We start from the raw sequence: 24,870 nt of genomic DNA on the forward strand, positions 1-24,870 counted from the left end.
ATAATTTATGTGGCGAATATTACTCCTCGTTTATTAGTTAGAAGTTCTAATTATATATATATCATTTTCAACTTCGGTAAAAAGAACCAAAACTTAACTATATCGTGCATTATTTACATATTTGAAATCACCTATATAATTATATTCCACTCTTACGATTTCTGCTGGTTTAGAAATAAAACAGGCGAAATCATCTCGTGTTGAACACAGATCATCTGAACAAGTGTACTTGCCCGGCATGGCCAAGTGTGTTAAGACGTTCAACTCGTAATCCAAGGGTCGCCGGTTCGAATCCCGGTCGCATCAAACATGCCCGCCCTTTCAGCCGTGGGGGCGTTATAATGTGACGGTCACTCCCACTATTCGTATGTAAAAGAGTAGCCCAGGAGTTGTCGGTGGGTGGTGATGACTAGCTGCCTTCCCTCTAGTCTTACACTGCTAAATTACGGACGGCTAGCACAGATAGCCCTCGTGTAGCTTTGTGCGAAGTTAAAAAAAAACAAAAAAACAAAACTTACCTCCCCAAACCTGATGAACTGAAGACCTGAAAACCTTTTTGCACAACTGCCAATTACGAGACAAACGAATGTCGAAATTAAATAATAGTTAAAACGTTGATTGATAAAAACTGGTAACTTTGTTAAAGCTATACTAATATTTATCAGTTTATCTGTTTCTCGTTGTTTTATGAAAGGTTACGTTTGAAGATAAGAGAGGAAGAATTTAAGCTTTTACAACGATACAACTGATAAAACTGATACAACTTATACAACTCTTTTAACTGATACAACTTATACAACTCTTTCAACTGATACAACTTATACAACTCTTTCAACTGATACAACTTATAAAACTGATACAACTTATAAAACTAATACAACTTATACAACTGATAAAACTGATACAACTTATAAAACTGATACAACTTATACAACTGATAAAACTGATACAACTTATACAACTCTTTTAACTGATACAACTTATACAACTCTTTCAACTGATACAACTTATACAACTCTTTCAACTGATACAACTTATAAAACTGATACAACTTATAAAACTAATACAACTTATACAACTGATAAAACTGATACAACTTATAAAACTGATACAACTTATACAACTGATAAAACTGATACAACTTATACAACTGATAAAACTGATACAACTTATACAACTCTTTCAACTGATACAACTTATACAACTCTTTCAACTGATACAACTTATGCAACTCTTTCAACTGATACAACTTATAAAACTAATACAACTTATACAACTGATAAAACTGATACAACTTATAAAACTGATACAACTTATACAACTGATAAAACTGATACAACTTATACAACTCTTTCAACTGATACAACTTATGCAACTCTTTCAACTGATACAACTTATACAACTCTTTCAACTTATACAACTTATACAACTCTTTCAACTGATACAACTTATACAACTCTTTTAACTGATACAACTTATACAACTCTTTCAACTGATACAACTTATAAAACTGATAAAACTGATAAAACTTATACAACTCTTTCAACTGACTGATCCAGTATTTCTGAATCACTTCAGTCAATATTGACATATAGTTTATGCTTTTAAATAAATTATATGGTATATATTCTGCTGATGATATATACTGATGGCGATCCTACTTTGTAGCCAGTGAATGGAAAATTTACCTTTATCAGGTCGTGCATCAGAGAGTAACGAAACGTCCAGTCCAACTGTATCTGATCGTTTTCTAGTATATCCTACCTTTATCAGGTCGTGCATCAGAGAGTAACGAAACGTCCAGTCCAACTGTATCTGATCGTTTTCTAGTATATCCTACCTTTATCACGTCGTGCATCAGAGAGTAACGAAACGTCCAGTCCAACTGTATCTGATCGTTTTCTAGTATATCCTACAACAACAAAGAAATAAATAGATTTAAGATATTTATTCAAACAATTTAGTAATAACAAAGCGGGTGTTTAAAGTTGGATTGTTACACATAGTCATTTCTATCAGAGGTTGATCTGAAGTGTTGATTCATCACATAATCACTTCTTTAAAACAAAGAGCTTTTTAACTTAATCTGCTGCCTCAATGAGAGAAGTGGCCCGGCATGGCCAAGTGTGTTAAGGCGTTCGACTCGTAATCCGAGGTTCGAATCTCCGTCATACCTAACATGCTCGCTCTTTCAGCCGTGGGGGCGTTATAACGTGACGGTCAATCCCATTATTCGTTGGTAAAAGAGAAGGCCAAGAGTTGGCGGTGGGTGGTAATGACTAGCTGCCTTCCCTCTAGTCTTACACTGCTAAATTAGGAACGGCTACCACAGATAGCCCTCGAATAGCTTTGCGCAAAATTCAAAACAAACAAACAAATCGTGAAAATAATAAGTTTTTTAACTTAATCTACTATATAAAACCGAGAATTAAAAAATGTTGTGTAAAAATAGTGAACGTTTTCAACTTAATTCACTGTATTAATGCAAAGACAAACGAATTAGTTTAGTTAGTTTGTTTGTTGCGTAGGTAAAAATGTAACGAATTGTTGTGTCTAATAAGAAAGGACCAATTAACAGAGTTGATGAGAATCGACTTACTTTCTTTAAACAAATTTGGCAAGCTTTAAGCAAATATTATAAGTCTTTTGCAAAGAAAACATCATAATTTATAATACAGAATTGTTGCTGAAAATTAATATTTTATTATATAGAATCAAAGTAGTAATTGGTCCTAGCATACAGCGATTTTCATGTTAAAGAGAAAAAATAATTTTTAAATTTAAAGAATAAAAAATGTCTTTGGTATAACCTGTAAAATCTCCTAAATAAGCTCGAACTTTTTCAATGTATCTTTATATTTTATCTGCAAAAGTTACTTTCCCAAATTTGTGTAAAATTGGTCATTTTGACCAGTTTCGTAACCACAATACAAAAACTACCAAATAAACCAAAAATATCCATTTTGTCTAGAAGTACTTCAAATTATAGTAGGAAAATGTTAGTAACATAGATTATGAATTACAGGCAAGATTGTAAAGCTTTGTGCGTTGTAAGGTTCTGGTTAATTTCACTATTTTTTGGTGAAAGGGTAACCGTAAAGTTGTCGGTGGGTCAATATGACTAGTTGCCTTCTCTTTAGCCTTACACTGCTAAATTAGAGACGGCTAGCACAGATAGCCGTCGTATTACTTTGTGCTAAATTTAAAACAAACAAATAAACAATCTTTTACTGCTATAAACCACGTTTCGATATCCGCGAAGGGCAGAGCACAGAATAGCCCTTTGTTTAGCTTTGTGCTTAATTGCAAACAACAAATCGCCATGATTAGTTTTACTTTCATATTAAGTCCCAAGAAGAATGATGCTCGAAACGTTGTCAGTTAGAACAAACTTGTTTATATTCAAAAGTTGTGTTTTATGGTGATTATATTTTAAAATAAACAAAAAAGTTGCTGCATGTACATTTATATACTGTAAATCACCTGTCACACCTGTCACGCTGCTCATAGATGCTGCCATTTTCTATATTTCGATGCCAATTCTTCGGACAGTTAATTGTATTAAACCAACTTTGAACCAGCACCAGAAGTTAAAGACCACAAAAGTTGGCCTCAGGAAAAGAGCTCGCCAACGCCGAATATAAGTGTTGCGTTTAGGTATGCGCCAAATTCTATCAATACTGTCCTTCTCTCCTAAGAATCAACAGCGTTTATAAACCAGGCACATGACCAAAACACAGATAATGTATTGCTCAACCACGTCACTAGGGCGACTTTGTATATCTAATGTAAGTAATTTAAGATTTTAATTATACTTGGAAATATCAATAACTGAAACACGTGTTTTATCGAAAATTTTTCATATTTTTAGTCATCAAAATACTGGAGTTACTTGATGCGAATTTATTTCAGTTTATATAAAGCCAATAATTTGTTTACGGATCATATTCGTTTTCCATTGCTATGTGTGTATATACGTGTCTTCTATTTTCAAAGTTAGATGTTCTGATAAATAAATGACTAACAAATAAGTCAGTGTTGCGAACACAACACTTCATAACTATTTATACGTCATAAAGCTGTAATTTAACACTCTCCCCACGTCATAACACTGTAACTGAAAACTAGTTTTCAAACTCTTGTATCGTATACACAGTGTCGTGCCTGCTTGAAAAGCTAAACGAAGCGATTTTTGAGGTATCGGTTTGCATATGATTTTCTTTCCTTCTGAAATAAAAGGGTCCATTTCGTGAAGCTAAAATAGGGTACGTATTGTTCTGCCTCCTCTCTATTTGAAGGAATTATATCACGAAATTGTTATGATATGATGCACGAGTAATGGCGGTTTCACCTGATGAATGTAAGACAGTAAAGGTTTCATCCAGTAATTGTATGACACAATAAAGGCTTTACCAATAAATGTAAGGCACAATAAAGGCTTCACCGATAAATGTAAGGCACAATAAACAGATAAATGTAAGATGTAGTGAAGCATTAACCCAATAAATATAAGACACAATAAAGGCTTCACTGATAAATGTAAGGCACAATAAACAGATAAATGTAAGATGTAGTGAAGCATTAACCCAATAAATATAAGACACAATAAAGGCTTCACTGATAAATGTAAGGCACAATAAACAGATAAATGTAAGATGTAGTGAAGCATTCACCCAATAAATATAAGACACAATAAAGGCTTCACCAATAAATGTAAGACACAATAAACCGATAAATGTAAGATGTAGTGAAGGATTCATCTAGTAAATATAAGGCACAATAAAGGCTTCACCGATAAATGTAAGGCACAATAAACCGATAAATGTAAGATGTAGTGAAGGATTCATCCAGTAAATATAAGACACAATAAAGGCTTCACCGATAAATGTAAGGCACAATAAACCGATAAATGTAAGATGTAGTGAAGGATTCATCTAGTAAATATAAGGCACAATAAAGGCTTCACCGATAAATGTAAGGCACAATAAACCGATAAATGTAAGATGTAGTGAAGGATTCATCCAGTAAATATAAGACACAATAAAGGCTTTACCAATAAATGTAAGATGTAGTGAAGCATTAACCCAATAAATATAAGACACAATAAAGGCTTCACCGATAAATGTAAGGCACAATAAACCGATAAATGTCAGATGTAGTGAAGGATTCATCCCGTAAATATAAGGCACAATAAAGGCTTTACCGATAAATGTAAGATATAGTAAAGGAATTATAAATTAATTAAATATATTGAAGATTAAAAAAAACAACTAAAATTAACCTTGAGTACATGAACGTTAAATATGTTCTCGTGTTTTATTGTACACCAGTTGAGTATATATTTCCGCTCTGAAACAAACACATTTAGAGCATTTATGCACACATACTGATATTAATTTTGTAATACTTTGTTGGCACCTCAAAAAACATTTGTTGAAATTAGATAAAAACGTATTGAAACGTTACTACAAGAAGTTTTCAGATGTCGGTATAATTGACAATAAGATTTTATCAATATAAATTTTAAAATATGAAATCCTGAATATCGCGCCATCTATTGTCTGTTAGAGAAGATAAGTAATGAAACTTTGCAGAATGGACGGAAACTACAAAGTTTCATCATGAATAATCCTCTGCCTAGACAATCCGTCAAAGAAAAGAAGTATTGTTGCCCTATTCGTACAACACGAGTTTTATCAGAACAAAGTATTCAATTTAATATGAGTTTTTGGAACACGATAAAATGTAAGAATCCATAAACTCTATTAAAACCATAAAAAAGGCAGTGGAACGCTTTTGTTAATATTATCAAAATAAAGTTTCTTCTACGTTTCTAAAATTCTTAAACATTAATTAATATTAATCTTGATAATAATAAAAAAGCTGTTAACAGGTATCGTTACTGTATTCGAGGTAAATAATTTAAGTTACTCTGATTTGAAATATTATTAGCTTTTAATAAATTTTAAAAGTACATTAAAATAGAGAGGTTTATTCTTACAAAATGAAACTTGTAATTTAGCTGTTTCATTTACTACGTATTTTGTTCCTTGTTTTTACCTGCAAACTTCCTTTCGGACAGTACTCAGTAATTAGAAAACACGCAGGAGAATCTACGCATACGCCGATGAATCTTGCAATATGATCGTGTTGCAGACTTTTATTCTGAAAATATAAAATATATATTTTTACTAGTCCCAAGTATTTACTACGTATATTTATTGGGAAATTATCACTGTATTTTGTTTATATCAAAACATAAGAATTTGGATTTGATATCAAAAAATAACAAAAAGACTTTTATGATTAACCAATATTTTCCTTACTGTAGTTTCGATGACATAGTTAAAGTTTAATATATGCCTTTTATTTATTAGCATTAGTTGTTATTCATAATTTGCCCTTGTCGTATTAGCATTATTCTATTTTATAAATAAATTAGTCACAGGTAAACTTTAGATAAAAGCGTCTTCTAAATGTTAGTTAAGAGACTATAATGATTATAAAGAACGATTATTAATAAAGTTATTCGATAAAATAAATTCTCAATAGGATTAAATTCAAAAATTAATGTTTAAATTATATCTTATTTAAAGTTCAAATAAGTCCAATAGATGACGCTAAATAAGATAATAGATAAAACTCTTACAACGTAAATTGTCTTTTAGTTAGACAACTTAGTTAATTACATTTGCACAAGTAAACTAGCAAAAATAAATTAACTAAGTAATTTCTTAGTTAAAACATACCTTTCTGATTTCCAATAAAAACGGTCTATTAATCTCAATTTTTGTCTTATTCAGTGGTTTAATTGCAACCAAGGTGGACTGAAAAAGTTGGAAAACGTTAAGTTCAATTTATTTTTATTTTACCTAGTTGATGTAACCCTAATATTATAATTATCCGATTTTAAAAGCTACTATTCACCAGTAACAAACGACAATGACAAAGTAACAAAATACGAGCGAAGAATCAAAACTGCAGGAAAAAAAGAATATCTTTTACTTTTTTTACGAAAAATGAAATGAAAAATTAAGACTAATTTTGTATATTTTTAAGTTTGATGTATAAGTTATAATTTGTTTTCATAATATCAGTTTTAAAGGTTTTTAGTGTCAAGTTACTTTGTATATTTGTTCTTCGTTATCCTTTAAATAGAAAAAGAAACTTAAGAAAACTTTTAACTTTTTTTTAATTTTTTTTGACAAAGAAATTATGAATATTTTTTAAACAATCTTACCTTATAATACGCTGTTTTAGTGAAAATTTGTCGACTTGGATCTGCTAAGGTTAACGTTCCGCAAGAGAAGGAATTCTTGAAATTGGTAAAAACAAGAGAGTTTCGAAAATAATTCTGAACAATCTGAACATGGATATTTAGTAAACGTTTAGTCAAGACACTTTAATAACTGAGCCTTCATTTTACAGTTGTGTCACAGCCATAAGCATGAGAGCTCACAACACTAATATTCGAGGTTGTATTCTGTAGTAGACACACCATAAGTAGGCTCATTGGGCATATTTGCTCTTAACAAAAAAAAACAACATATCATGGGTTATGGACAAAATGATTATTCACTGCAAATTTGGTTCTTTCAAGAATAGAGCAAAGGACTGGTGTCAGAAAATATTACAGTTTGATGCAATAAAGTTACAGAGATACTACACTTGCTGTTCGGTCGAAATCAGCTACAACAACAACACGGTATTCGTTGTTTATGATTTAATAAATTTGCTTGGGTGTTTTGAATTTTGCTCAAAGCTACACGAGGGCTATCTGCGCCAACCGTCCCTAATTTTGCAGTGTAATACTGGAAGGAAGGAAGGAAGGTAGTCATTACAACCCACCGCCAACTATTGGGCTACTCTTTCACCAACGAATAGTGGGATTGACCGTCACGTTATAACGCTCCCACGGCTAAAAGGACGAGCATGTTTTTGGGGTAAGGGGGATTCGAAACCGCGACTCTCAGATTACGAGTCGAGGTGCCTTATCCACACAGCCATGCCGAGCTGTGATCACTAAATCTCGCACTCTAGATAAAGAGCGTATTGTATACATTATTTAACGAGGCTTAACACAGTCCTTCGATTTCTTTCAAAATTATCGTAGCTGTTGCTCTTATTACACTTCGTTTACTATGTCTTGTTCATCATTTAATACTAAATAACTAAAAACGGACCTTCGATTTTTTTTGTAGAAACCAGTTTTTCTTTTCAGACTTCTTAAAGGGCCCGGCATGGCCAGATGGGTTAAGGCGTGCGACTCGTAATCTGAGGGTCACGGGTTCGCATCCCCGTCGCGCCAAACATGCTCGCCCTGTCAGCCGTGGGGGCGTTATAATGTGACGGTCAATCCCACTATTCGTTGGTAAAAGAGTAGCCCAAGAGTTGGCGGTGGGTGGTGATGACTAGCTGCCTTCCCTCTAGTCTTACACTGCTAAATTAGGGACGGCTAGCACAGATAGCCCTCGAATAGCTTTGTGCGAAATTCAAAACAAACAAAGAGTAAAGTATGTACATTTATTCAGATTATTAGAGTTTTGCATAAAATTATTTCTTACGGAACCACTAAGTCTTGTGAAACTCAGTTTGGAATCAAAATGGCGTTTGTAGGCCATATTCATCGTGAGTTCTTCAGCTTTGATTCGCCAGCTCATGGAAGCAATCTCAGCCTCAAACTTGTAGTGCCTAGAGATAGAAAAAGTTATGGAGAAGATTAGAAAAAAGATTTGGAGATGGTTACTGAAGATAAAGAATTTCAGATGAACATAAGTTGTAATAAAATATTTACTGATAAAACATGTTCATTACGTTAAGCAGAACGAGGATCTTTAGGGTTGGAATAAAATTTAAATATAAAAGTTCTTTGTGGCTGATATAATTAAGAGAGACAAAAATAATAAGTTCTTTGTGACTGATATGAATGACAGACACAAAAATAAAAAGTTTTTTGTGACTGATATGATTAACAGAGACAGAAAAATGTTCTTTGTGACTGATACGATTAACATAAAGAGAAATAAGTTCATTGTGCGTAATATCATTAACAGAAAAAATAAAAATATTGATATGATTAACAGAGACAAAAAACAGAAATGTTCTTTGCGACTGATATGATTAACAGAGACAAAAAATAAAAATGTTCTTTGTGACTGATATGATTAACAAAAACAAAAAATAAAAATATTCTTTGTGACTGATATGATTAACAAAAACAAAAAATAAAAATGTTCTTTGTGACTGATATGATTGACAGGTGGCACAAAAATAAAAAGGTTTTTGTGACTGATATGATTAACAGAGACAGAAAAATGTTCTTTGTGACTGATACGATTAACAGAAAGAGAAATAATAAGTTCATTGTGCATAATATTATTAACAGAAAAAATAAAAATATTGATATGATTAACAGAGACAAAAAATACACATGTTCTTTGTTACTGATATGATCAATAAAGACAAATATAAAAAGTTTTTTGTTTCTGAAATGATGAATAGAGACAAAAATGTTCTATGTGACTGACATGATTATCAGATATAAAAAATGAAAAAATTCTTTGTGACCGATATCATTAACACAGACAAAAACAGAAATGTTCTTTGTGATTGATATAATTAACAGAGACAAAAATAATAAGTACTTTGTGACTAATAAGATAAACGGAGACGAAAATAGAAATGTTCTTTGTGGCTGATATGATTAACAAAAACAAAAAATAAAAAGTTATTTCCTATTGATAAATTTAACAGAGACAAAAATAAAAATGTTCTTTGTGACTAATATGAATAATGGAGACATAAAATAGAAATGTTCTTTATAACTGATATGATTAACAGAAACGAAAAATAAAAATGTTTTTTGTGACTGATATGACTGACAAACACAAAAATAAAATGTTTTTTGTGACTGATATGATTAACAGAGACAGAAAAATGTTCTTTGTGACTGATACAATTAACAGAAAGAGAAATAATAAGTTCATTGTACGTAATATCATTAACAGAAAAGATAAAAATATTAATATGATTAACAGAGACAAAAAACAGAAATGTTCTTTGCGACTGATATGATTAACAGAGACAAAAAATAAACATGTTCTATGTTACTGATATGATCAATAAAGACAAATATAAAAAGTTTTTTGTTTCTAAAATGATGAATAGAGACAGAAACAAAAATGTTCTATGTGACTGATATGATTAGCAGATATAAAAAATGAAAAAAATTCTTTGTGACTGATATCATTAACAAGACAAAAAAAAATGTTCTTTGTGATTGATAAAATGAACAGAGACAAAAATAATAAGTTCTTTGTGACTAATATGATAAACGGAGACATAAAATAGAAATGTTCTTTGTTACTGATATGATGAATAGAGAGAAAAAATGTTCTTTGTTACTGACATGATTAACAGAGACAAAAATAATTTTTTGTTAGATATAAAATAACAGAAACGAAAAATAAAAATGTTCTTTGCGACTGACATGATTAACAGAAACAAAAAATAATATTTTTGTTACTGATAAAATTAACAGAGACAAAAAATGTTCTTTGTGACTGATATAATAAATAGAGACAAAAATAAAAAAAGTTTTCTGTTTCTGAAATGATGAATAGAGAAAAAACAAAAATGTTCTATGTGACTGATATGGTTAACAGAAACGAAAAATAAAAAGTATTTTGTGACTGAAATGATTAACAGAGACAGAAAAATGTTCTTTGTGACTAATACGAATAACAGAAAGAGAAATAATAAGTACATTGTGCGTAATATCATTAACAGAGAAAAATAAAAAGTTCTTTGTTATTGATGTGATTAACAGAGACAAAAATAAACATGTTCTTTGTTACTGATATGATCAATAAAGACAAATATAAAAAGTTTTTTGTTTCTGAAATGATGAATAGAGACAACAATGTTCTATGTGACTGATATCATTAACACAGACAAAAACAGAAATGTTCTTTGTGATTGATATAATTAACAGAGACAAAAATAATAAGATCTTTGTGACTAATATGATAAACGGAGACATAAAATAGAAATGTTCTTTATAAATGATATGATTAACAGAGACAAAAAATAAAAATGTTCATTGTTACTGATATGATTAACAGAGAGAAGAATGAAAATGTTCTTTGTGAATGATATAATTAACAGAGACAAAAAATAAAAAAGTTCTTTGTTACTGACATGATTAACAGAGACAAAAAATAATTTTTGTTACTTATAAAATAACAGAAACAAAAAATAAAAATGTTCTCTGTGACTGACATGATTAACAGAGACAAAAAATAATTTTTGTTACTTATAAAATAACAGAAACAAAAAATAAAAATGTTCTCTGTAACTGACATGATTAACAGAGACAAAAAATAAATTTTTTGTTACTGATAAAATTAACAGAGACAAGAAATGTTCTTTGTGACTGATATGATTAAAACAGACAAAAAATAAAAAGTTCTTTGTTACTGATATGATAAATAGAGACAAAAATAAAAATGTTTTTGCGACTGATATGATTAACAGAGGGAAAATTGAAAATTGCATTTTTCCGAATGATAAATAGCTAACAAAATAAAAATAAAGGATAAATAAAACGACCTCCAAAAATGATGTCATTAAATACAACGAGACGTCGCTTCCTAACATTATTTTTTCTAAGTACAAACATTTGCACCGTCGTCTCGTGTGGTAAATTATACCGTGTTAGTAAAGAGTGAGTGTCACGTTGCGCAGTTTGAATAGTGTACTGTTGTCTCTAAATTATATCCGCGCAGATCATCTTGGAAGGATAAAATAAAACTGGAAGTCGCAGAATACTAGCTTTCTATAAACTGCGAAGTCTTCATTCAAACAATGCTTTTGTTTGACTGGAATTATGAAAAAAGAAAGAACTTAGCGCGTACAGCGCGAGTTTTTTAGTGTCGAATATTAGGTCTAGCATTGGAAGTAAGTAGCATACCATATAATGCCATTAAAACAGCGGATGTATATTGTTCATTTTTGAATTTCGCACAAAGCTACACGAGGGCTATCTGTGCTAGCCGTCCCTAATTTAGCAGTGTAAGACCAGAGGGAAGACAGTTAGTCATCACCACTCACCGCCAACTCTTGGGCTACTCTTTTACCAACGAATAGTGGGATTGACTGTCACTTTATAACGCCCCCACGGCTGAAAGAACGAGCATGTTTGGTGCGACCGGGATTCGAATGGATATTAATCTATCAATAAATACATTTGCCACCCGCAACTCACGATATTCAAAGCAAAGGTAAACAATTCCACTCTTTTCTTCGAAACTAAAAATTTAAAACAATTTAAATGAAATAACCTCAGCGCCTCCTAAGATCTGTTAAAGAAAACAAAATAACAACAAAGCACTTTTTATTAACAGCTAATAACAAACAATCCATGTTAAACTGTGCTATTAAGTTTTAGTTTATCAACTTAAATGAAACACATAAACTTGATTTAAGCAATACACGAGGGGTAAACAAATACGTTTGGAATTCCTATTAGATCTTTATCTTACCTATAAACCAAGATGGAAATTATGGAGAGTACAATTAACAAAGCAGCCAATATTGCAGTAACAATGGCATATTGAGGTGTCTCTGAAATGATAACAATACCATATTGAGGTGTCTCTAAATTGTTAACAATAAACAATTGTCTAAACAGCACGTTAATTTATCTCAGTTTGTTAAAACCAGGAGAATTAGATATATGTTTACACATAATACATTACTTGGTTAATTATTTCGTCTTTCTAATTCCGAAAGTTGTGTTTAATAAAGTTTACATTAAAGACTCAAATATGTATTCAAAATCCAAATGAAAACACGGAGGGTTTTTTTTTAACGAATTCATTACTGTAATAGTAAATATTGTTATATAAGCCTGACGAAATATTGTTACAAACGTCGTTTTAAAATACACTCCTGATAAGTTTTATTACAGTTTGAACATTTTGCAATTTATTTACACTGACGAAGAGAAATATAAAGAATGGTTTGAGTAATTTTAATTTAAAAAGGAAGTACCTGGACATTCTGCGCCATCAAATCCGCATGGAGGCGTGTCAGGTGGCGGCCCCTGGCGATCACCCGCCCAGTGAATGCTCTTTCCTTTGATATCGATAAACTGTTTACTGGCGCCGTAATACATGGCGACCGGCTAACAACAAAAAAAAAAATTCAATTTCACGTCTGGATTATAATGAAATATGCGCTAAAGAAGGAAATTAGACAGAATTAAGCTTTAACAAACAAAAGTTACATTTTCTAACATCGAACAGCTTACTGTTAAAGGTGTTTTCCTATTTTTGTTGTACTTAACAGCTTTTTGTTTTAGCAAATAAAAATATTTGTATTCAACCGACATAGATAGCTGTTATAAAGTCGATTCATATACAACATCAAACTCACTTATAGAAAGCTAACTGATCCACGTTTCACGTAACGTGATAAAAAATATATCTACAGCGTTTATCATTTTGAATGAATCGACCGAAAAACACTATACCAACTTTCAGTTATTAAATTATATCTTATTTGAACTGTCTGTCTTATTTTCCTTTCAAATAGTTTTTTTTTAAATGTCTAGTTCTTACAATCGTTATGAAGTGTACATTTACTCTTATCTAATTAATTACAATAACATTAATGACGAAATGAAATTAATAATAAAAAACATATCCGAAGCTTTCTAAAACTACTTCTGATTTTCTGAAATTGTTTACGGTTCCCATATAAACCTCACCTCAAAGACTCCAGTTTTAGGATTCATGTCCATAAGTGCATAGTCAGCATTTCTGTCTCCATTACTGTTTATGCTAACATTACCAGTTATGCCTAAATACGGGAAGAGAAAAGCACGTTAGTTTCATTCTTGAAAAGGTCCCGAATGCAATGACCTTTGTATGTGGTTTCGAAGAGACAACCACATATGTTGGCATATATCTGACGTATTTTGATATAACGTTTGGACCGTTGGGCCTATGGTCTTAATGGGGGACCCATTGATAATTCAACTTTATGTAAAATTATATACGACGTAGGGCCCATAAAAGTTATTAGTCCCTGGGCCCACTCGACCTTAAATCCGTCAATGGAAACACATCTATTGATGGCAATATTTCGGTCTAAAGGTGTACGAGTCCTAACCTTTCTCAAAGAATAATGATACGACACCTCTTCGTTTCTAGCTAATTGTTTGCACGATTTAAATAAGACATGAACACTTCCAACTAACAGTTCATGTGTCCTATGGAAATGAGTGTTTGTTCATTTGTAAATAAGCACAAACTACACAATGCCCTATCTCTGTCCACCACGGATATCGAAACCTGGTTTCTGACGTTGTTAGTCCACACCCATACCGCTGTGCCACCGCAGGCTCATTTTACTCTGTATATATGTCATATCGCCCACATAGAGCCAAACTAACAGCAATCAATCAACAGTGCATGAGGCTTCAAGAACAAACACACAATATTTACTATCCTCTCTTCAACAAAGATGGTTATCGATTAGTGATACTTAGGTGAAATACGAGCTGCTTGGCCAACACTTATTTTACTTTGTTTTCAAACTGATATGAAAGTAGTGGAAAACTATGATTTTTAAAAGATTATAAAATGTCAGTTCACTTTCTCTGAATCTAAGCAACAGCGGATTACTACCATTTTTTAGTTTCTTGAATTTTAAAACTAGACAGTAATTAAGTACGTCACCTTTGTTTTATTTTTCACTGAGTTAATCTGAGGTTAACGTGCTGGATCGTGAATCTGTGGGTCCGTCATTACTTTACCGTTAAAAAAAACCTAATCGCTATCGTCACTTTGAGGCCTTCAGTGCGTTATAAGTGTAACAGTCAAATTGTGTTATACGGCCAGACAAAAGTAGCCCAAGAATTGACGGCGTTTGCTGTTGACTACCCTTCTTCCCTCTAATCCATCAATAAGTTCTTAAGCAGCTCTGTCTGAATATCCAGAAACAAATAAACAAACTGTTTTGTGACCAAGAGAAACACTCGTATCAATAATATATTAAAAGTACCTTATACTAGATACACCAGTTCCTTTTTTAATTCAGCAGTATGCATAACAAGCAGAATTTTTATGCAGGGTACAAACAAATTTCTGTAGGTAAAACTAAATCATCATCTTTATGAGTGAAATACGTTTTAGATTCAAATTCAAAATGAAAGATGAAATATTCTGAATCTTTTACCAAATGGTTCAAAAGTTTAAAATTTCAAACGTTTTTTTCAGATAATTTTTAACACGTAAGTTTTGTGACCAGTTGTGTTAAATAGTTCACCTTCGAACGTCCTGTTCCACATTTTTTCTGTGATGACTTGTCCATCTGTAATGTTAAATCCCTCCCTTAACGTTTCGTTTACCGCCAAGACGTACAGAAGAACAGCTTCGTGGACAGCCGTTACAAAAGTGTTCACCTGCTCAAAAAATGTAAAAAAAATATAAAAAATTCGAAATGCTCATCTTGATGTGTTAACAAATATTTCAAAATTTAAAAAATGTTAAAATTCGTGCATACAACTTTAGGAAAATATTTTATTGACAGAAAACGTCCTAAATATTCTATAAATACAAATATTTTAAAATAATTTGTTAAATAAAGTTACTTGAATCTGGCGCAAATAAGTTCAAATTTGAAATGTCCTAGTATCTTTATGGGCTTGGATTGGTTTGTTTTGAATTTCGCGCAAAGCTATACGAAGGCTACCTGCGCTAGGCGTTCCTGATTTAGCAGTGTAAGACTAAAGGGAAGGCAAATAGTCATCACCACCCACCGCTAACTGTTGGACTACTCTTTTTCCAACGAATAGTGAGATTGACCGTCACTTTATAGTGCCCCCACGGTTGAAAAGGCGAGCATGTTTGATGCGAACGGGACTCGAACACGCGACCCTCGGATTATTTTCATGAAAAGTGGAAACGAACTGTACTATAATTAACTAACTATTTACTATAAAGATGGAGGTAAATACTAACAAGTTTGAAAGGACTTTCAAACTATTTTCTGTATCAAACAATAACTCATGGAACCTTTTTACAAAGAAAATAAAAATTTTAATTTTTAGGTTCATATTTTTTAAAATAAAATATACTTATGAAGCTAAATATGTATATTATATAAGAAAACGTAATACAAAAATATTCAGTGTAATACACACACGATGTGAATATCATCCATACCGCAAGCAAATACTGGAGTTTATACATACAAATAGATGTGCATGGTATCCTAGAGGTTTGAATCTATAGGTAAAGTAGACATTATATTCTTAAAATTAAATAAACACATTTCTTGGGTCAGTTGTACATATTGCAGTGAAGAAGATACGCTGTTGTGCGGTATACCAAGAAATGACATGCACATACCTGTTAATTACATCCAATTTGAATATTAAATAGACTAAGAATACGTTGTCCCTACAGGTTTAGACTTCTGGGACACCCTTAACATCTTATACGCATAGGGGTTCACTGGTGGATTTGGACTTATCACGAGGGTAAAATAAAAAACTCTTTCCAATGAGGAATATACACAGATGAATGTTTAGAATATATCAAAAGACTCCCACAGTAAAGTCTTTATTTTAAGAGTTGGCTCTCAATCCACACTCCAGGCGAGTCCGGATCAGTTCTCATCCATAAAGTGAAAGATATGGGTGGAAAATAATCGCTTAATTTCAAAAAGGATTGAAACGAAACGTAATTAAAAAGATAATAAACAGAAACTTAAAATTGGAGAAGATGTATCACACCTTGGAATCAACAGCTGTTTCTGATGTGAAGGATGGTCGCCACACCTTGAAATCAACAGCTGTTTCTGATGTGAAGGATGGTCGCCACACCTTGGAATCAACAGTTGTTTCTGATGTGAAAGAAGGTCGCGAAGAAACAGGAATTACAAGTTCACGTACAACAATGTACTTATCGATCATCCTCATGAAGATTTAATGGAAGCCTAAATCCTAATGGAAAGCTTGCTAAAGTGTTTTTGTTTACGACTGACTATTCGGTTCTTTGTTGAGGCAGTTTGTTTCAGTTATATTGGCAGCGTCCGACAGTCTTATGTAATCTTGGTCACCGTCTCGAGCACGAACAGTAATGTATGAAGAACAGATCATAAATAGCACAAAACACAGGATGTGTCTCTATGACGTAGGATTAACCATCAATGATTATCAAACACAGACACGCGAATATATATATATACAGCGGTTGAGCACGTTGTATTAAAACGATTTTGGTAGTTCACGATGACGTCACAGTCCATGTCGCCATGGCTGGTCATGCTTTATCTCATATATATGTAGAAACGGCTCGTTTGGGTTGAGAAATTTTTTTTACGCAGAGGAGCGAACAACGTTTCGACCTTCTTCGGTCATCGTCAGGTTCACAAAGGAAGAGAGGCCACATGTTTGAAAGGGGTTGTGTAACTGAGTGTCGGAATGTAGAGGGCGTGCTTAGATGTTTGAATATATAATTTTATATTATTTATTTTATTATTATTATTTTTAATATAGGTATAAAGGTGTTCCTTTGTATTGGTTTATTTTGGGCTTGAGTTGTTGTATAAGTAAGGATTCTTTAATTTTGCATTACACTCAGTTACACAACCCCTTTTAAAAATGTGGCCATCTTCCGGTCAGTTACCTCTTTCTTTCTTTGTGAACCTGACGTTGTTCGCTCCTTTACGTAAAAATTTTTCTCAACCCAAACGAGCTGTTTTTACAAATATATTTTACTTTACAAGTGGGGTTTCTCAACATCACTGATTATGCTTTATCTAATGTTTGTGCATCTTCACAACAATCCCTCAGCATGATTTCCATTGTATAATCCAACATCGTAAGACAGCTATGTCCACAGCACGTCATTTTGTATTGTATGGTTTCGCTAATACATGTAGCGTACGGAGATCATGGTTTCCTAGCACCCGTTCCAACAGTTAGATCATTCAGAAATCCATTGGCGCTTTATCCAGCCACTTTACCAATATGCCTTCATACAGAATAATATGAATCCCCGTTTCATTCTCTAGCTGTTTAAGATATCCAACAGTTGACAGATTTTGTTATGGAAGTAACTTGTGTACGTGTGACATGTTACTTTTCCAGACGGAAATTATTCTTCACTATGTCCTACAGATGGCTAGCGTTCATGGAGAGTTCATTGCCTGAACTGTGTCTTCAAGGATTCCTATCTATTACAAAACACCGCATTTTGGTTACCACGGCTGAAATAGGCCCGACTTTTTGCAAGTCTCTCTCTCGATGGTTCCGGTAGCCTAAATTGATCTATATTGTTCTATTTTCAAATATCATTAAAAACAAGTCATACCTCTTTTAAGAAATTTGAAATTTTCTATCTGAAGATATTTTTATAATCTGAGTGTCTGAATATTTTATATCAGAATGTACATTTGCATAGGTTTTTCCCTAGTCGTTTGGTTTCGGTGTTATCACTCTGTCTATGAAACCTAAAACAGTGTCCATAGCGTAGTACTAATACATCCCGTTTCACAACCATTTTATGTCGGCTAGAGTTGTTACTTAACTTTTTATTTGCGTATTCACAACCATTTTATATAATGTACCCAATTCTCTGTAAACATACAAACACTCACATACGTATTTCTCTAAGTGTAAAAACATCGTTTTATATTTATGCTTATATTTTGAGCTAAAGTAGTTTTAAATATAAAATGCTAAGATGTGTAAAATTCTCAACTCAACAATAAACAACAGGCAACTGGGGAATATACAAACAACTGTAACGACATGCAAATCAACATATCTAGGCTTGAACGGTCGGTATAAAAGACCTTTAACAGCGTCAACCCAACAAAGAGAATACAAAACAAAGACGTTCCCTTGGGAAATATTTTTGTTCCACAGTTGTAGACACAATGTGAAAAAGGGAAGTTACACGTATCTTGCTCAGTTTTATTGTTTTTTTTTTTAATCTCGCTCAGAGCTACTCGAGGGCTATCTGCGCTTGATTAGTTTAATTATTCGATTGCACAAATAAGCGGTTGATATGTTAAACTAAGGGACAGCGTTTTAAATAATAACCGGTCAATTACTATACTTTGCTAATAAATGTTTTACTAACAAATGAGGCATTCAGCCTGAAGTTAATAAATTCTCCTAAATTATCAGCTTCGTATTTATTGTATTGGCCCCGCATGGCCAGATGATTAAGGCACTCGACCCGTAATCTGAGCGTTGCGGGTTCGAATCCCCGTCACACCAAACATGTTCGTCCTTTCAGCTGTGGGGAGGTTATAATGTTACGGTCAACCCCACTATTCGTTGGTGAAAGAGTAGCTTAAGAGTTGGCGGTGGGTGGTGATGACTAGCTGCCTTCCCTCTAGTCTTACACTGCTAAATTAGGGACGGCTGGCGCAGATAGCCCTCGTGTAGCTTTGTGTGAAATTCCAAAACAAACTTTATGTACTTTTATTTATATGTTTATGTGTTTTGTTATAGCAAAGCCACATCGGGATAGCTGCTGAGCCCACCGATGGGAATCGAATCTCTGATTTTAGCGTTGTAAATCCGTAGACTTATCGCTGTACTAGCAGGGGGCTTATTTATATGTATATATATATATATATATGTGCCCGGCATGGACGAGCGCGTTAGACGTGCGACTCGTAATTCGAGGGTCGCGGGTTCGCATCCCAGTCGCGCTAAACATGCTCGCCCTTTCAGCCGTAGGGGCGTTATAATGTTAAAGTCAATCCCACTATTCGTTGGTAAAAGAGTAGCCCAAGAGTTGGCGGTGGATGGTGATGACTAGCTGCCTTCCCTCTAGTCTTACACTGCAAAATTAGAGACGGCTCAGGTTTCTCCTCCTGGTTGGGGGTTGTGCAGTAGGCTAACAATCTACTCACTTAAAAAACCAGCCTGTAACAGAAACCGCAAGCGATTGCGGCCCTATGTTCCTTCATGGAATCGAGAGGCATAATAATATATATATATGTATGTATGTATGTGTGTGTGTGTATTATATTTATGTGTATATTTATTTTTGTGTATTCTTATTTATGTGTATTTTTATTTTTATGCATTCTTATTTATGTGAATTTTTATTTTTATGTATTCTTATTTATGTGTATTTTTATTTTAATGTATTCTTATTTATGTGTATTTTTATTTTAATGTATTATTATTTATGTGTATTTTTATTTTAATGTATTCTTATGTATGTGTATTTTTATTTTAATGTATTCTTATGTATGTGTATTTTTATTTTTATGTATTCTTATTTATGTGTATTTATACGTATTTCATGCACTACCTCTTCCGTTCCGTAGTCGAATCCAAACTCCTTCCAGGCAATATTTTTAACTTCTCTTGAAAACTCAGCATATTCGGGAGTTTCTGGAATTGGCGCCGTCACAGTTAAAAGGGATTCGAATGCCTTTCGAGCACGTTGGTTTTTCTCGGGGACGTCTTCTTCTCGATACCAGGGTTTCTGGCTTTCACTTTTACTGAAATACAGAAAAGGTAAGAGGTACATTTTAAATTATGTGTGTCTGTATATATATATATATATATATATATTGAACTGTGGGGTTTGATTTCATGCGGTGGACACAGTAGATGTACTTTTGCTTTAAACGTAAAAACAGTTTTAACACGTAACAAGATATAAGTAAGTTTCAGCTGATCATTTTTACTTCGTATACTTTTACTTCTATATCAGAATTGTTACTCTTACTTGCTGGAACAAGAGGGAATCCTCAATAGCCGTGGCACTTGAAATTCTTTTAGGCAAGATTAGAGCGAATTAATCGATGAGATATTTGTTTCCTGTTTTATTAACTATATTTCTGTTCTCCAGCAATTCCAAGCTTGGGACTCGCGTATACCCATTTGGAGCTCTACCAGTCTACCCTCAAATCAAAATTGTTTTACTTAGAATTAAAATAAATTAATCTATAAAATATTGGGCGTGGCCAATACATCAATCAAAACGGTTTGATCTCTTGAGTCGTAAACTATAATTATATCTCAAATCGGTCAAGAGATGACGGAGCTATGGGCTGAAAGTTTGTACTTGAGGGGGAAAAACAATACTGCAGAGGCGTTTTATGAGCCACTATGCCGCGGCTAAAAGCATCGCTTCACTGAAGCTCATCTAATCAGCATAATCCGCGAATAACGAAGCAAGCACAAAATAGTCTTAACTTACGTTAATACGTCTTCTAAGGTCTAATATTTATGGTTTCATTTGAAAGGTCCATAGAATTATTTACCGTTTACTGTACAACATATAATCTCTTAAAGAGTTTGCGATAAGTTAAGGATTACAGTGCTATGGTCTGGTCTTCGGTTTCCCGCAATCAACAGAGCGTAGGAAGCGTATTGTGCAACTCTGTGATAAAGAAACTAAATAAATCTTTACAATAAGCTAGAAACATACCTCAATGAAAACAATGGCACAATATTGTTTCAGAATCATATCACATTATATCACACATTCTTTTCACATGAATTTATCCGAGAAGTACTGTAACCGAAGTAATTGTGCAGATTACAAAATTAATTCCATAGTCATCTAACTACCCACAATAAGTCAACAGTAAGTCTCTAGACTTACAACTAGGTGTCATTCCCGGCATTGGACAAAACATAGATTGTGCTTATTGTACAGCTTTGTGGAGGAAATAAATCAGAAGCAAACAACTAATTCTATGCAATACTCGTTGTTGTTTTATGGTTGGTTTGAATTTCGCGAAAAGCTACTCGAAGGCTATCTACGCAAGCCGTCCCTAATTTGGCAGTGTAAGACTAGAGGGAAGGCAGCTAGTCATCACCACCCACCGCCAACTCTTGGTCTACTCTTTTACCCGAGGGTCGCGGGTTCGAATCCCCGTTGCACCAAGTACGTTCGTCCTTTCAGCCGTGGGTGCGTTATAATGGTACGGTCAATCCAAATATTCGTTGGTAAAAGAGTAGTCCAAGAGTTGGCGGTGGGTGGTGATGACTAGCTGCCTTCCCTCTAGTCTTACACTGCTAAATTATGGACGGCTCGGTGCAGTGGGCTAACAACCTACTCACGTAAATACTTATTGAAGAATCCGCAAGCGATTGCGGCCCTATGTTCCTAGATGGAATCTAATGGTGATAACTAACTAACTCACACTTTGAAATAAAACTTTAATTTGTTATTGAATATCTTGTATACTGAAATATAACATAACATTTAATAACAACAATGTCCCTGTTGGTCCATTTAAGTAATCTCAACTTCTAAACTGTACTTATGCAGGGTCTCTAAAGTGTTTGGTTTTAGAGTGGTTAGAATTAAAATTGTAACAAATATTTTAAAATCTTGCTTTTTAAGTTTCTATGGGCCCACATGGGCAGGTGGTGGGTCGCGGGCTTGAATCCTCGTCGCACCAAACATGTTCGCCCTCACAGCCGTAGTGGCGTTATTATGTGATGGTCAATCCCACTGTTAGTTGATAAAAGAATAGTCCAAGAGTTGGTGGTGGATGGTGATGACTAGCTGCCTTTCCTCTAGTCTTACACTGCTAAAGTTAGGGACGGCTTGCGCAGATAACTCTCGTGTAGCTTTGCGCGAAATTAAAAACAACAACAAAGCTCTCGTGTTATGCTGTGTTGTAGCCTACAAAGTGGGTAAATCTTCTTAGGACTCATGTTATATGCACATTTCATTGACGTCACGACAGTACAGATTGCAACATTAAGCGTCTCTTATGTCCTTTTAGAGTCTACTGACTGACTAACAGACAACACACTCTTCTAAGTTATTCAAATAGTTAAAGCAGGTGACCTTTGGCTCCATTCTGGCCCTTTTTGGCCATGATTCATGTTAACGCTAATACGACGATGACTTATTTTAGAATGAAGTACTGTCAGTTGACGTACAAAAACGAATCATTTGGAAGTGTTTCTTAGCATAAAGGGTAAACCTAATTTAAAGATCGAAATATGTGAATAACACTAACATGTTTGATCAGCGTACAAAACAAACGTAATCTGTATACCTTCTTCTTTTAGCCACATAGTTTTGTCTACTTACAAATGGTCATAGAATAAGGAGCCAAATTCAGGATATGAAAGTAATTTTGTTTGTTAACATATCTTTATATAACTGTTCACCATCCACATTAGGCCTACCATACCTAAATGCTTAGGACTTCGACTCGCAATCTGAGGGTTGCAGTTTCAAATCCTTCTTTTAGCTGTGAAAGCATTATAATTTTACGGTCACTCCCACTCCCACTATTCGTTGGTAAAAGAGTAGCCTGCGTGCTGACGTTGGGTGGTAATGGCTAACTGCCTTCCATCTAGTCTTTAATTGGTAAATTATGGACAGCTATCACAGAAATCCCTCGTGTAGATTTGCGTGAAATTTAAAATCAAGCTGAATCCATGTGTAAAGGCGCTCACCTGTCGGTTCAACTTTTAATCAGGCATGTTTAGACAAGAAATATTATAATTACAAATTAATATCTATGTTCATGACATTATTCTTTCATACTAAAATTTTCTGTCCATTCGTACGTGTATTGGGGTACTTCAAATGGAACGTAACTCGAAATTACAGTGGAACCCTCTAAGCGGCCACCCCTCAGATTCGGTCACCCTTAGAACGCGGTCATTCAATCACAGTCCTTTTTTCCCTCCATTTATCCCCATGTTAAAGTGTTTCTCCAAAGCGGTCACCCCTCTATTCTGTCATGTGGCCACTTAATCTAGTCCCAAACGGCCATTTCACACATTCTAAAGCGGTCATTTTTGCACTTCAGCTGTAATCCAGTCAGTTTTTTACACTTCGCTTGGTAAAAACGAGCAGCCCGCTGACGCTGCAGAAGCGATACACCGGCACGGAGTATTTTTTACTCCAAACAGCTTTGGCTGCCTGTGTGTATTTTATCGCTCAGAGAGCAATTTGGCTGGCTTTTGATCTTCTCAATTATGTCTTGGTGTGACACAACGGTTACTTCTTGGTAGGATTCAGCATGTCTAAAAACTCGTATCAGGAGTTGTCACTTTCTAAAAAGGTTGGAACTCATCAAGCTGAAAGGTGCCAGTTAACTTAGCAGAGATGTTTGGTGTTGGTTCGAACGCAGGTCAACAACATCATCAAACGCAAGGCTGAGTACTTGTCAGTTTGTCAGGTCTTGTGTTCCGTGCTCTCCCATGTCGTACTCTCTGTGTTCGTGAGAGTGACTGTATTGGTGGCAGAAAATCTAAGGAAAGGCTGACTGTTTCGTTAGCCAATACTGTCGTCCCCAAAACATTCAAAGAAGCTATCAAAATGGCAGCAGGTCTAAAGACATTTTGTTTAAATCAGGGGCTAGATACGTGGCAAACTGTTGCTAATTTAGAAACAGAACTTGAAAATACTTCAGTCAAAATCAAGATCAATGCAAAGCAATCAAATATTAATGAATTTTTTGGCAAAAAATATTTTGAATGTGTGTTCAATGTAAATTTTTTTTCTTGAATAAATGAAATATTTAAATACATGTGTTTGTTTTTGTTTTTTTAATTTCGCGCAAAGCTACTCGAAAGCTATCTGAGCTAGCCGTCCCTAATTTAGCAGTGTAAGACTAGAGGAAAGGCAGTTAGTTATCACCACCCACCGCCAACTCTTGGGCTATTTTTACCAACGAATAGTGGGATTGACCGTCACATTATAATGCCCCCACGGCTGAAAGGTCGAGCATGTTTGGTGGGACCGGGATTCGAACCCGCGACCCTCGGATTACGAGTCGAACACCTTAACACACTTGGCCATGCCAGACCCAAAGCCATATGGGGCTATCTACTGAGCCCAC

The 24,870-nt window shown here is 33.9% G+C and overlaps 1 protein-coding gene across 1 annotated transcript in view; it reads right to left on the reverse strand.

Moving 5' to 3' along the window:
* LOC143231891 (atrial natriuretic peptide receptor 1-like) overlaps positions 1-24,870 on the reverse strand; it is a 204,730-nt gene that overhangs the window by 73,547 nt on the left and 106,313 nt on the right. Inside the window, exons 3-12 of the mRNA XM_076466669.1 lie at positions 20,352-20,544; positions 15,334-15,469; positions 13,772-13,863; positions 13,054-13,186; positions 12,543-12,624; positions 8,565-8,691; positions 7,241-7,315; positions 6,750-6,827; positions 6,061-6,165; positions 1,841-1,912 (exon numbers count right to left, since the gene is read on the reverse strand). Of these exons, the coding sequence (XP_076322784.1) occupies positions 1,841-1,912; positions 6,061-6,165; positions 6,750-6,827; positions 7,241-7,315; positions 8,565-8,691; positions 12,543-12,624; positions 13,054-13,186; positions 13,772-13,863; positions 15,334-15,469; positions 20,352-20,544 (1,093 nt within the window). The remainder of the gene's footprint in view (positions 1-1,840; positions 1,913-6,060; positions 6,166-6,749; positions 6,828-7,240; positions 7,316-8,564; positions 8,692-12,542; positions 12,625-13,053; positions 13,187-13,771; positions 13,864-15,333; positions 15,470-20,351; positions 20,545-24,870) is intronic.

The sequence above is a fragment of the Tachypleus tridentatus genome, chromosome 11 (genome assembly GCF_004210375.1).
Source record: "Tachypleus tridentatus isolate NWPU-2018 chromosome 11, ASM421037v1, whole genome shotgun sequence".
Lineage (NCBI taxonomy): Eukaryota > Metazoa > Arthropoda > Merostomata > Xiphosura > Limulidae > Tachypleus > Tachypleus tridentatus.